The sequence below is a fragment of the Protobothrops mucrosquamatus genome, unplaced genomic scaffold (assembly GCF_001527695.2).
Source record: "Protobothrops mucrosquamatus isolate PMUCROS unplaced genomic scaffold, P.Mucros_1.0 scaffold1232, whole genome shotgun sequence".
NCBI lineage: Eukaryota > Metazoa > Chordata > Lepidosauria > Squamata > Viperidae > Protobothrops > Protobothrops mucrosquamatus.
This window is the reverse complement of record NW_015387439.1, coordinates 343,700-356,011: the sequence shown is the minus strand read 5'-3', so window position 1 is coordinate 356,011 and position 12,312 is coordinate 343,700. Positions and strand designations below refer to the sequence as shown.

General features: G+C 50.5%; 1 protein-coding gene across 1 annotated transcript in view; it reads left to right on the top strand.

The window, feature by feature from the left end:
* Window positions 1-12,312, top strand: part of PRKD2 (protein kinase D2) — a 20,041-nt gene extending 7,729 nt beyond the window's left edge. The window contains exons 3-18 of the mRNA XM_029285048.1: window positions 933-1,064; window positions 1,774-1,963; window positions 2,326-2,525; window positions 2,795-2,875; window positions 3,318-3,468; window positions 4,028-4,145; window positions 4,557-4,634; window positions 5,372-5,630; window positions 6,379-6,431; window positions 6,537-6,609; window positions 7,209-7,315; window positions 8,035-8,196; window positions 9,298-9,396; window positions 10,097-10,364; window positions 11,082-11,167; window positions 12,076-12,312. Coding sequence (XP_029140881.1) covers window positions 1,025-1,064; window positions 1,774-1,963; window positions 2,326-2,525; window positions 2,795-2,875; window positions 3,318-3,468; window positions 4,028-4,145; window positions 4,557-4,634; window positions 5,372-5,630; window positions 6,379-6,431; window positions 6,537-6,609; window positions 7,209-7,315; window positions 8,035-8,196; window positions 9,298-9,396; window positions 10,097-10,364; window positions 11,082-11,167; window positions 12,076-12,312 — 2,202 coding nt within the window. The 5' untranslated portion in view covers window positions 933-1,024. The remainder of the gene's footprint in view (window positions 1-932; window positions 1,065-1,773; window positions 1,964-2,325; window positions 2,526-2,794; window positions 2,876-3,317; window positions 3,469-4,027; window positions 4,146-4,556; window positions 4,635-5,371; window positions 5,631-6,378; window positions 6,432-6,536; window positions 6,610-7,208; window positions 7,316-8,034; window positions 8,197-9,297; window positions 9,397-10,096; window positions 10,365-11,081; window positions 11,168-12,075) is intronic.

Below are 12,312 nucleotides of genomic sequence, written 5' to 3'. Positions count from 1 at the left end.
TTCTTCTTCTTCTTCTTCTTCTTCTTCTTCTTCTTCTTCTTCTTCTTCTTCTTCTTCTTCTTCTTCTTCTTCTTCTTCTTCTTCTTCTTCTTCTTCTTCTTCTTCTTCTTCTTCTTTCTTCCTTCTTCCTTCTGCTCCCTTCTAGCACTAGTCAGATAGTGAAACATCTGCAAGAAAGCAAAAACCCAGCAGACTCCCAATGGTTGAATTCACCCTAATTTAAAAAAAATATCCCTAAATGAAAACTAAGGTTAGCAATCGGGTAAAGATGGCAGCAGCTAAACTTGGTTTGTTTTAATTAGGGACAGGGTTTGTTTGTTTTTTTAAATGTCTTAGCTGGCTGTGTGAATCCAGCCCCTTCCTTTAGTTTTAGATCGGATCATTTGCACCAGAGTAGCTAAATTTAAGCAACGGGTTAAATATGTACAAGTAGATAGCTAGATATAATAGAATAGAGCTGGAAGGGACCTTGGAGGTCTTCTAGTCCAGCCCCCCCCCCCCTTAAGCAGGATACCCTATACCATTTCAGACAAGTGACTGTCCAGCCTCTTCTTAAAAACCTTCAGTGATAAGAACACCCACAATTTCTGGTGTCCAGCTGTTCCACTGGTCAATTGTCCTCGCTGTCAGGAAGTTTCTCCTTAATTCCAGGTTGCTTCTCTCTTTGTTCAGTTTCCACCCATTGTTGGAAAAACAATGATAAAAGATAAGTTAAGGCAGCTACTTATCTCATCTCCTGCTAACTAAAAACACATTTAAAAGACTTTGAGGTTTGGAGATCAGCCAATTAAGAGGGTCACCCAAAGGTTTTGCTACTTGCATGAAAACCGGAATCAAAGTGCTTGACGTGAAGTGCAGAAAAGAACAATCATTATTTGGATTTTCCTCCCCAGTTTTTCTCACTCTCTCTCACTCTCTCTCTCTTTCTGCAGCCTCGGCTACTTTTGAGGACTTCCAGATCCGTCCGCACGCTCTCAATGTCCACTCGTACCGGGCCCCGGCCTTCTGCGACCACTGTGGAGAGATGCTTTTCGGTTTGGTCCGCCAAGGCCTCAAATGTGACGGTAAGAAAAGAAAAAAAACACCTGCAGAAAACTAAAGGCAGTTTTCTACTTCTAAGAATGCTAGATTTGCACTCAGGACCGGCTTGAAGAACGGGGTTTATTTGGGGAAGGGGGGAATGGAAAGCCGCAGTAGAGAATTGGGGTTGCTAAAAGATGGATTTTTCTCCCCTTTTCATGATGGCCATCAGATAGCGGCCTATATCTCCTATTTTCCTTGGCGGAATAGAAATCTTTATTTTTATTTTCCTTGTGGGAAAAAGAAATGTCTTTTCATGATTTGAAACATCTGGACATGTCCAGAGTCTGCACATCAGAAAGGGAGACCTGAGAGATATGCATGGAATGGAGTAATGTTTGTCAACCTTAGCAACTTTAAGTTGTGTGGACTTCAACTCCCAGAATTCCCCAGCTGGCATGCTAATGAACTTTAAGAAGTGTGTGGACTTCAACTCCCGGCATTCTTTGCTGGCTGGGGAATTCTGGGAGTTGAAGTCCACACAACTTAAAGTTGCCAAGGTCAAGAAACCCTCAAACGGAGCATTGACCTACCCTGCAGAGCTGTTGTGAATTCCCTCTCAGCCTGCAAAGTGAACAGTATATAGTAATATAATTTCACTGGCAAAGGATTTAAAATGATTATTAAAGAAATACCTTATTTACCCTTGCCTTCTTCTAATCTCCCGGCCCCGTGGCCTCTTCTGCCCCACAGGTTGTGGCCTGAACTACCACAAACGCTGCGCCTTCAGCATCCCCAACAACTGCAGCAGCGCTAGGAAGCGTCGCCTCTCGTCCACCTCGCTGGCCAACTCACAATCCTTGCGGCTGTCAATCACCGAATCCTTGCCCTGCGCCCCGGACGATCTGGTGAGTCAGCCCGGCCTCCCCCCACCGGGCTTGAGGCAGCTCCGCTTGGCCTCTGCTTGGTTTCTTCTGAGCCTTGAGGACTAGAATTTTGATCACGTGACCGGGGGGGGGGGAATGCTGCAACCTTCGTAAGTGTGAAAAATAGTTGTAAGTCACTTTTTTCAGTGCGGTTGTAACTTTGAATGGCCACTAAGTGAACTGTTGTAAGTTGAAGACTACATGTACTTTCTTGGCCAGGGCTCAGTCCCCTCTTTTCCTTCCTTCCTTCCTTCCTTCCTTCCTCCCTCTGTCCCTTCCCTCCCTCCCACCCTCACTCCCTTCCTTCCTTCCCTCCTTCCTTTCTTCCTTNTCCTTGCCCTGATCCTGTCCTCTTCTCCGCCCCGTTCCTGGCCCAGAGTCGGTGTTCCACGGAGCTCTTTCCCCGCCGCCTGACCTCCTCCACCTACATCGGCCGCCCCATTGAGCTGGACAAGCTCTTCCTCTCCAAGGTGAAGGTGCCCCACACCTTCCTCATCCACTCCTACACCCGCCCCACCGTCTGCCAGTACTGCAAGAAACTCCTCAAAGGCCTCTTCCGCCAGGGCCTTCAGTGCAAAGGTGAGCGGGCTCATTTCCGTAACATGTATGGGAGGGGGAATGGGGAACTCCCCGCTACCAGATACTTGCAGCCTGACAGCTGCAGGTGCAATGCTGGCCTTGCCAGGCTAGAACCCGTTTTGTTTCTGGTCTCCCTCTGCTGGCGGCTGATGGCATTACATCCCCCAAAGGCCAGCCCTTTTCCTGGACGGAAGGTGAGCGAGGGACTTTTTGGAGTCACTGAAAAGTGCCCCCCCTTTCTTTCTCTCCTCCCCCCCAACTCCCTCCAGATTGCAAATTCAACTGCCACAAGCGTTGCGCGACCCGAGTGCCCAATGACTGTCTGGGAGAGGCCTCCTTTAATGGTGGTGGTGAGTTCCAAAGACGTTTCATGTTGCAGGCGGGACAAGACGGAAGAGACTCTGGCCAGGGTGTGTGTGTGTGTGTGTGTGTGTGTGATTTTACGCTGGCTGGGGAAGGAGCGACACCGGATGCCGGACTGGCGTGAAAGAATGCAGAGCTGACCTTCCAGCAGTTTCTGACCACGTGATTCGCTTAACAACGGCAGTGATTCGCTTAACGACCGTGGCGGAAAGGTCATAAAGTTGAGCGCGATGTATTTAACTGCCTCGCTTAGCCCAGGAAATTCTGGCCCCCTTGTGGTCGTCAGGCGAGGACTACCGGTAGGGCTGTGGCCCCTCCTTTAACTGTTTTGATCCCACCCAGCGGGAAATCCCCACGGTTGCAATCAGGGTGACCAGATCTCCCGTGCTGGATTTGGATCCCTGGATTCCTCCCCTCTTCCTCCCCCAGATGTTTCCGTGGAAGAATCAAGTGATCTCAGCGAGGCGGATAAGAACTCGCTCATGGACGAGTCCGACGATTCGGGGATCATCCCGGGATCCCACTCAGAGAGCGAGCTGCGCATGGACGAGGACGCGGACAGCCTCCAGAAGTCCCAGAGGTGAGGGGGCCAGGTGGGAGGTCCGGCTTTTGCAACACACTCAGTCTTCGTTTAGTGACCATTTCAAGTTACAACGGCACTGAAAAAAGGACCGTTTTTCACACTTAGGAACGTTGCAGTGTCCCCGCGGTCACGGGATCGGAATTCAGGCGCTTAGCAACCGACTCACATTTACGACGGTTGCAGCGTACCCAGGGTCACGTGATCCCGTGTCATTTTTTTCAGTACCATTGTAACTTTCAACAGTCACTAAACAAACCGTTATAAGTTGAGGATTGCCTGTAACTAACTTAACCACTGCCGTGCTTCACTGAACAACTGTGGCGAGAAAGGTCATAAAACGGGGTGAAACTCACTTAGCGAATGCCTCACTTCGCCGCATAAGTGTTAAGTCCAGGACTGCCTGTATTACGACTCCTCCTCTCCCCCCAGGCCGTTGATAATTTTGATTTTTCAGCACTTCCGGTGAAGCCCTCCCCATCTTTGGGGTCTCCTTTTCCCATGGGGGGGCTTTTCCGTCGCCCCTCTGACCTGTGCCCCTGCCCCTCTGTCCACCCAGCTCCGTGGGGTACATCCCCCTGATGCGAGTCGTGCAGTCCGTCCGCCAGACCACCCGCAAGTCCAGCACGGCCCTGAAGGAAGGCTGGATGGTGCATTTCAGCAACAAGGACACCCTGGTGAGCCGAGGGGAAGGGGCTGCGGGGCTCAAAATGGATCAGAAGAGGCGCTGCAGAGGGATCTCCTGGAGGCTTCGTAGCGCTGCGTTCAGGATTCCTTGCAAGAGGGTGTCCCACAAGGGCTTCACCATGGCTGGTCTCTTTGCTGGACCAAATGCCCCGATGCCTGGAGCAGGGGTCTCCAGGCTTGGCCGCTTTAAGACTTGTGGACTTCAACTCCCAGAATTCCCCAGCCAGCTCATGTGATCGGCAACTCTGTTGCACGTGCTGGCTGGGGAATTCTGGGAGTTGAAGTCCACCCATTTTCTATGTCAATAGCAGGCTGTGCCAAGAGGGGGCCTTTCATCGCCAGAGAAGCCCCTTCCTCCCCTTGATCCCCCAACCCATTTTTGCTTTTCCCTCCTTCTGCAGCGGAAACGCCACTACTGGCGGCTGGACAGCAAGTGCCTCACCCTCTTCCAGAACAACAGTAGCAACCGCTACTACAAGGTGAGTCTCGTCTCCTCGGGGTCTCCAGGACAGGGACCCCCTTGGCCTAGCAAGCTTCTGCCCTTTGCTGGGGGTGGGCGGGGGTGTCTTCTCTCAGCTGAAACTTTTTGGTGGAAAAAGAGAGCAGAAGGCTACGGCAGGGGTAGGCAACCTCGGCTGTTTTATGACTCATGGACTCCAACTCCCAGAATTCCTGAGTCAGCTATGCTGACTCAGGAATTCTGGGAGTTGAAGTCCATGAGTCATAAAACAGCCGAGGTTGCCTACCCCTGGACTAGGGGAAGGGGCTGGCCTTTCACAGCCCAGGAAGCAAACCAGCAGAGGATTCCAGAGTGGGGAGGGGCAGGCTTGAGGTCATCTACTCCATCCCCAGCTCCATCCCCAGCCTTACTCAACCCCCCCCTCCAGTTCGCTATGGGTGTTTTTGCCCCGAATTTGGAAAGAAACGGCAGTTTTTGCAAAAAAAAATATGTTGTAAATCTCACTGGATACCCCAAACAGCCATAAATGAGGTCCGGTTGCTGAGTGCCCCCAAATATGGTCACATGACCACGGGGAGGGTCGGACAGACGTCAGAATTTCAGAACCAGGCCAGAAGCAGCTTTTTTGGGGGGGGGCTCTGTCGTAACTTTGAACGGTTGCTAAGCCAGCCGTCGTAAAACGAGGACTACCTTTCTCTGGAAAAGAACTGATTTATTTCCCTTTTTCCTTTCTTTCCGCTTTTCCACCTCCGCCAGGAGATCCCGTTGTCGGAGATTTTGGCCGTGGAGCCGGCTCAGGACTTTTCCCTCATGCCGTCCGGCGCCAATCCTCACTGCTTCGAAATCATCACCGCCAACGCCACCTACTACGTGGGCGAGAACGGCGCCCCCAGCAACCCGCAGCACGGCGGAGACAGCCTGGAACACGCCAAGGCCTGGGAGACGGCCCTCCGCCAAGCCTTCATGCCGGTCGTCCTGCAGGGGGCGCCGACTGCCCAGGGACAGCCCCCCCACAGTAAGTGCGGCACGCACAGACCTGCGCCCGGGTGACGCTTGCGGAGGTAATCCTCACTTACTGACTGCCGCGGGGGGCGGCAACTCTATTGCAAGGGAGGCCGTTGTGAAGTGGAACGTCTCACGACGGCCCTGACTTATGACGTCAGTTCCAGGCGTGGTCGTTAAGCAGATCCCTTGAGGTCATGAAGCACAAAGTCACAGGACTGTGACTTGCAAACTTCCCTGCCGGCTTCCCCATTGAGTTTGCTTGTAGGAAGCCAGGGGTGTGAAGTTGTGAAGGTGTGAGGTTCTGCCAGGGAAACTCGCATATGGGGATCATGGGACTTTGTGATGCTGCAATCCTCATAAAGGTGCATTGGTTTCCAAGTGCCCAGATCATGATCACGTGACCGTGGGCACGCTGCAACGGCCATAACTTTGAGGACCAGTCATGAGTCTCCTTCTTCAGCATCATTTCAAACAGTTGCTGAAGGAATGGTCAGTAAGCGAGGACTACTCGTAGTTTCCTTGCCAAGAAATCAATCCTGGGTGAATCAAAGTTTCCCTTCTGAGCGTGCTCCTTGTGCAACACTGCCCTCTAATGACGGGAAAGGGTATTACCTTGCCTCCTCTTGTTGGTTTGGGGTCCCACGGCGATAGATCGTGGCCTACAAAGTGGCTTCCGGGGGCCCAGTTCCGGGTGAGCCAGAGAGAAGAGGGAGTCAAGACATGGAGGAGGTTAAATCTTTTCTTCTTGTCTCATCTAGGACAAGCGTCTTTGCGGATCTCTGTGTCCAACAGCCAAATCCAGGAGAACGTGGTGAGTGTCCTACCGGCCGCCATTCTTCTTCCTCCGAGTCTCGTTCTTCGATCTCGTCATCCGCTGAAGGTGACCTCAATAGGTGACTTCTTTGTCCCACTGCAGGATATCGCCACCGTCTACCAGATATTCCCCGATGAGGTCCTGGGCTCCGGGCAGTTTGGCGTGGTCTACGGAGGTAACCCTCATTCCTTTTCCCAGGTTTTGTCACAGAACAATGGGTGTCCAAAAGTCGAGATGGCAGCTGCCACAGAGGTCAAAAAGAGGATGGAGGGTGGATTTGTTCCCATTTCATAATCCTACACCGTGCCGTTCTTGAAATGTTGTGATGCACACCCCAAAGCTTGTGGGAATGTCTCTGGAAGCGGATCTCCGAAAGGGCCAAATGTGGTCCTCAAATCTTGCAACGTTCCATGTTTCGTTGTCTCTGTCACTGCTGTGCTGAGAACTTAAGTTCAACAACTGAAGGAGAGCCACAAACAGCTGAAGGAGAGCCCTCTCCCCCTCTCCCTCTCCTCTCCCTTCCTTCTCCCGCCTCCCTCTCCCTTTCCGGACTATTAACCCTTAACCTCAATCAAAAGTTTGGCAATTCTTAAGGGATGAGCCCAATCAGGGCAACCGTAGGGAAGATAACGTCTTGAAGGCATCTCCCAACCCTTTTGTCCAAGGATTCACGCCCTGCAAGAGGAAGCGTCATCTCTGGGGAGACTCGGGGCTGGTCTGGAGGGGGGTGGGTGGGAACCGGCTGACTCCGCAACGTCTCTCTTGCCCTGCCAGGGAAGCACCGCAAGACAGGTCGGGATGTGGCGGTGAAGGTCATCGACAAGCTTCGTTTCCCCACAAAGCAGGAGAGTCAACTGCGCAACGAGGTCGCCATCCTGCAGGTGAGCGGTCCCACCCAGTCTGGTGCCCCCCCCCATCGGGGGATTCTCACTTTTCCTTTCTATTTCATTTCGTTTTTGATCATTAAGCGGCCAGAGTCGGTGGGCAAGATTGATAAATACATTGTGATCGAACTCTCACCTTTCGGTTTTCAACCAGAGGTCTCCAAACCTGACCTCTTTAAGACTGGTGGACTTCAACTCCCAGAATGCCTCAGCCGGGAAGGAATTCTGGGAGTTGAAGTCCACATATCGTGACGTGACCAAGATTGAGAAGCACTGCACCAAAGCAGGGCATTTTCTCTAGACGTAATATTTTTTATTAATTACACCTTTCCTCCCCCCCCCATGGATTTTAGTATTATAATAGTACTATACTTCAGGTTGGTAATTTTACTGTTCTTCTAAATGACGTGATTGCCTTACTCAGATTGCCTGGATGCCTTAACTATATTAATGTTTCTTAACTGTATAAGATCTTAAACTTGCAATTTCAGGCGTATCGCTATATAGGAGGTTTTAGCTGGTTTTTCTTCTAGTCAAGTTCTCTCCTGATTCAGGCTGCACAGATATTGGCTCTGCTGGTCAACACCAAAATAAAACGACCGGTTGACTCCCTTGTGGCACCCAGCCTGCCATCATTCTCTCCGCTGGGTGGGCTGGGGAGCCCCTTTGCTGCCTTAAGGTTAAGCCTCCTGTTTTTCATTCTGACCCCGTCCCAGAGTCTGAGGCACCCTGGGATTGTAAACCTGGAATGCATGTTTGAGACCCCGGAGAAAGTCTTTGTCGTGATGGAGAAGCTCCACGGGGATATGTTGGAGATGATCCTGTCTTCGGAGAAGGGCCGGCTCCCAGAGAGACTGACCAAGTTCCTGATCACCCAGGTAGAAAGGCTTCTCCAGATCTTTCTTTCTTTCTTTCTTTCTTTCTTTCTTTCTTTCTTTCTTTCTTTCTTTCTTTCTTTCTTTCTTTCTTTCTTTCTTTCGTTCTTTCTTCCTTTCTTCTTTCCTTCCTCTTTCTTTCTCTTTCTTCCTTCCTTCCTTCCTTCCTTTTTCTTCCCTTTCTTTCTTTCTTTCTTTCTTTCTTCCTTCCTTTCCTTCCTTTTCTTTTTTCTTTCTTTCTTTCTTCCTTCCTTCCTTCCTTCCTTCCTTCCTTCCTTCCTTTCTTTCTTTCTTTCTTTCTTTCTTTCTTTCTTTCTTTCTTTTTTCTTCCTTCCTTCTTTCTTTCTTTCCTTTTCTTTCTTCCTTCCTTTCTTTTTCTTCTCTTTCTTTCTTTCTTTCTTTCTTCCTTCCTTCTCTTTCTTTCTTTCTTTTTCTTTCTTCCTTTCTTTCTTTCTTCCTTCCTTTCTTTCTTTCTTTCTTTCTTTCTAAACTTCCTGCCGCCCAAATCTTGAAGGATGTAAAGCACGGATCTGTCACTAGGGGGCTCCAGAGTCCTAACTAAAAATATTGCTTCTGCCTTGATCTCAAAACAATGACTTGATTACAGATTGTTCCCAGGGGGATGCTATAGGTTCCTTAAAACAAAGAGCAAAAATCCTCTTTGGGGCTCTCTGGAAGGAAAATGGGATCAACCTGGAACCTGTCAAGTGTCTTCTAGAGTCAGAACGACTCCAGCAATCTCAAAAGAAAGACAGCACTTTCTCGGTCCCTTTTCTAAGTTACCAACCTGTCAAATGTAATTTCTGTACTTTGCTTCTGATCATTTTATCCCATTCCATAAGTAACATCATCAGTGCTAGAAGGGAGTGGAGTTTGCAGAGTGGAGGAGGAGGAGAAGGAGAAGGACTATGGAGTCCTGGGCACTAGGTAATTCAACATTCATTACCCAACACTGAAGATGTAATCAAGTTGGGTCATGAAACGTCTGCAAGGAAACCCCCAAGCTCAGAGAGCACCAAGAAGCCCCTCAGTTCAGCCCTAAGCTACAAAATATTTTCTTCTATTAGTTAAGTTGTTCCTTCTGGATGTTTCCTCTCCCTTCAGGTCCTGGTTGCCCTCCGACATCTGCATTTCAAGAACATCGTTCACTGCGACCTGAAGCCTGAAAACGTCCTCCTGGCATCAGCTGAGCCCTTCCCCCAGGTATTATTATTATTATTATTATTATTATTATTATTATTATTATTATTATTACTATCTTTGTATACCAAAATCTCAGGGTCATACCTTCTTTTCAGTGCCAGGCGTGAAAAATGAGCTTTATGTGTGAAAATTCAACTTGATTGATTTACAGGCAGTCCTTGACTTATGACAGGCATGTCAAACTGCTGGTCCATGGGCCGGATGCGTCACGCTGAAACCGCGCCCACCCCATTGCCAGAAATGGGGAAAAAGTCGCGATACGTCGCGAATTTGACATGCCTGACTTAACAGCAACAATGGAGCCCAAAACTTATGGCGTCAAGTGAGACGTTTGGCCCCATTTTACGACCTTTCTGGCCACCGTTGTTAAGCGAATCACTGCAGTTGATAAGTTAGTCACCTGGTTGTTAAGTGAATCCAGCTTCCCCCATTGACGTGGCTTGTCAGAAGGTCGCAAAAAGGGGATCACGTGACCCCGGGAGGCTGCGACCGTCGTTAAATGTGAACCAGTTGCCAAGCCGTCTGGATTTGGATCACGTGACCATGGTCAAAACTGTGAGAACCGGTCCTGCGTCCCTTTTTTTCAGCACCTTTGTAACTCGGAAGGGTCACTAAACAGGCTGTCGTAAGTTGAGGACCACCTGTACAGCCACGCCCATCAGCTAAACCTCCCTCCCTCCCTCCGGTCTCTGCTCCGCAGGTGAAGCTGTGCGACTTTGGCTTCGCCCGCATCATTGGGGAGAAATCCTTCCGCCGCTCAGTGGTGGGCACCCCGGCCTACCTGGCCCCCGAGGTCCTGCTCAACCAGGGCTACAACCGCTCTCTGGACATGTGGTCGGTGGGCGTCATCATGTACGTCAGCCTGAGCGGCACCTTCCCGTTCAACGAGGACGAGGACATCAACGACCAGATCCAGAACGCCGACTTCATGTACCCGCACAACCCCTGGCGGAAGATTTCGGTCGGAGGTGACTCTCCTGGGAAAGAGGACGAAAGGCGGGCGGAAGGGTGGGTGGAAGCAGAGCTGGCTGGGGAATTCTGGGCGTTGAAGTCCACCCGTCTTAAAGCGGCCAAGGTTGAAAAATATTGGCTCAGAGAGTAGAACTACGCCCTCCACAATGTTTGGGTTTCTAGTTTGGGGTGTGTGTGTTAGATTCTGACTCACAAATAGAACGTCTCGCGTGAATGGGGCCCTGTGTGGCTGTGTCTTATTTATGTCTGATGTCTTTCTTCATCCTGGTTATTTGGATTATTGGAGGATGCATTGATTGAAAGCCAATTGGGGATCCTTCCTTCCTTCCTCCCTCCTTCCTTCCTTCCTTCCTTCCTCCCTCCCTATTTCTTCCTTTTCTATCTCTCTATTACTTCCTTCCTACTTTCTCTATTCCTTCCTTTTCTCTTCCTTCCTTCCTCCTCACTATTCCTTACATCCTTCTTTCTCTATTCCTTTTTTCACTGTTCCTTCTCTATGTTCCTTCATTTTCTCTCTCCTCTCCATTCCTTCCTTCCTTCCTTCTTTTTCTTTTTTCCTTCCTTCCTTCCTCTCTCCGTTCCTTCCATCCATCCATCCCATCCCCACCTAGCCTCACCTGGGTTGAGTTGGGCGGCAACAGAAATGTAATGGCTGAGTACATTAATAAACAAGCCCAGTTTTAAGGCTCACCTCTCCTTTCGCCCCCTCTCAGCCATCGATCTGATCAACAACCTGCTCCAGGTGAAGATGAGGAAACGTTACAGTGTGGATAAATCACTCAGCCACAGTTGGCTACAGGTAGGTTGAAGAGGTGGGGGCTGTGCTGCGCTGAATCGCTCCTGACCCAAATGGGTCACTCCAGGTCAGGTTTTCCCCACCACGACCTCCGCTGTACATTTGGACTGTAAAGGTCCTGAATCGAAGGCTCTTCGGTGCTCTCTGAGCTTGGTGGGCTTCTTTCAGACGTTTCATTACCAGAGTAGGCAATATCATCAGTGCTAGAAGGGAGGTGGAGGAGGAGGAGGGGGAGGAGGAGGAGGAGGAGAAGAAGAAGAAGAAGAAGAAGAAGAAGAAGAAGAAGAAGAAGAAGAAGAAGAAGAAGAAGAAGAAGAAGAAGAAGAAGAAGAAGAAGAAGAAGAAGAAGAGGAGGAGGAGGAGGAGGAGGAGGAGGAGGAGGAGGAGAACTGTGGGGCCCTGGGTGCTCTCTGAACTTGATGGTTTTCTTGCAGACATTTCATCACCCAACTGGGTAACATCATCAGTGCTAGAAGGGAGGAAGGTTTTCAAAATAGAGGAGGAGAAGGGCAGGAGGAGGGGTCCGAGAACTATGGGGTCCTGGGTGCTCTCTGAGCTGGGTGGTTTTCTTGCTGACGTTTCATTACCAGAGTAGGTAATATCATCAGTGCTAGAAGGGAGGAGGAGGAGCAAGAGAAGATCTGTGGGGTGGGTCCTGGGTGCTCTCTGAGCTGGGTGGTTTTCTTGCAGACATTTCATTACCCAACTGGGCACTATCATCAGTGCTAGAAATGAGTGGGATTTTGCTCTCCTATTCTGCCCTCTCCGTGTGGCTGGGAGTGTCAATGTAGCCACCCGTGTGTCGTTCTTGGTTGTCTGGGCCTGACACCAGCTGGTCCCTAAGAAAGACCACCACAAACCTGCTGCCTGCTTTCCATCTGCCCCTCCCCCCCCATCCCTCTCCTGTTCAGGATTACCAGACCTGGCTGGACCTCCGGGAGCTGGAGAGCCGGATGTTCGTGCGCTACATAACCCACGAGAGCGACGACACCCGTTGGGAGCAGTTTGCCGCGGAGCACAGCCTGCAGTACCCGGCGCATCTGCGCGTTCGCCGGCTGCAGGAGGAGGAAGAGGTGGAAGAGGCCGGAGAGCAAGAAGAGGAGGAGATGGAGGTGCAGGGCTTAGCCGAGCGGGTCAGCGTCCTCTGA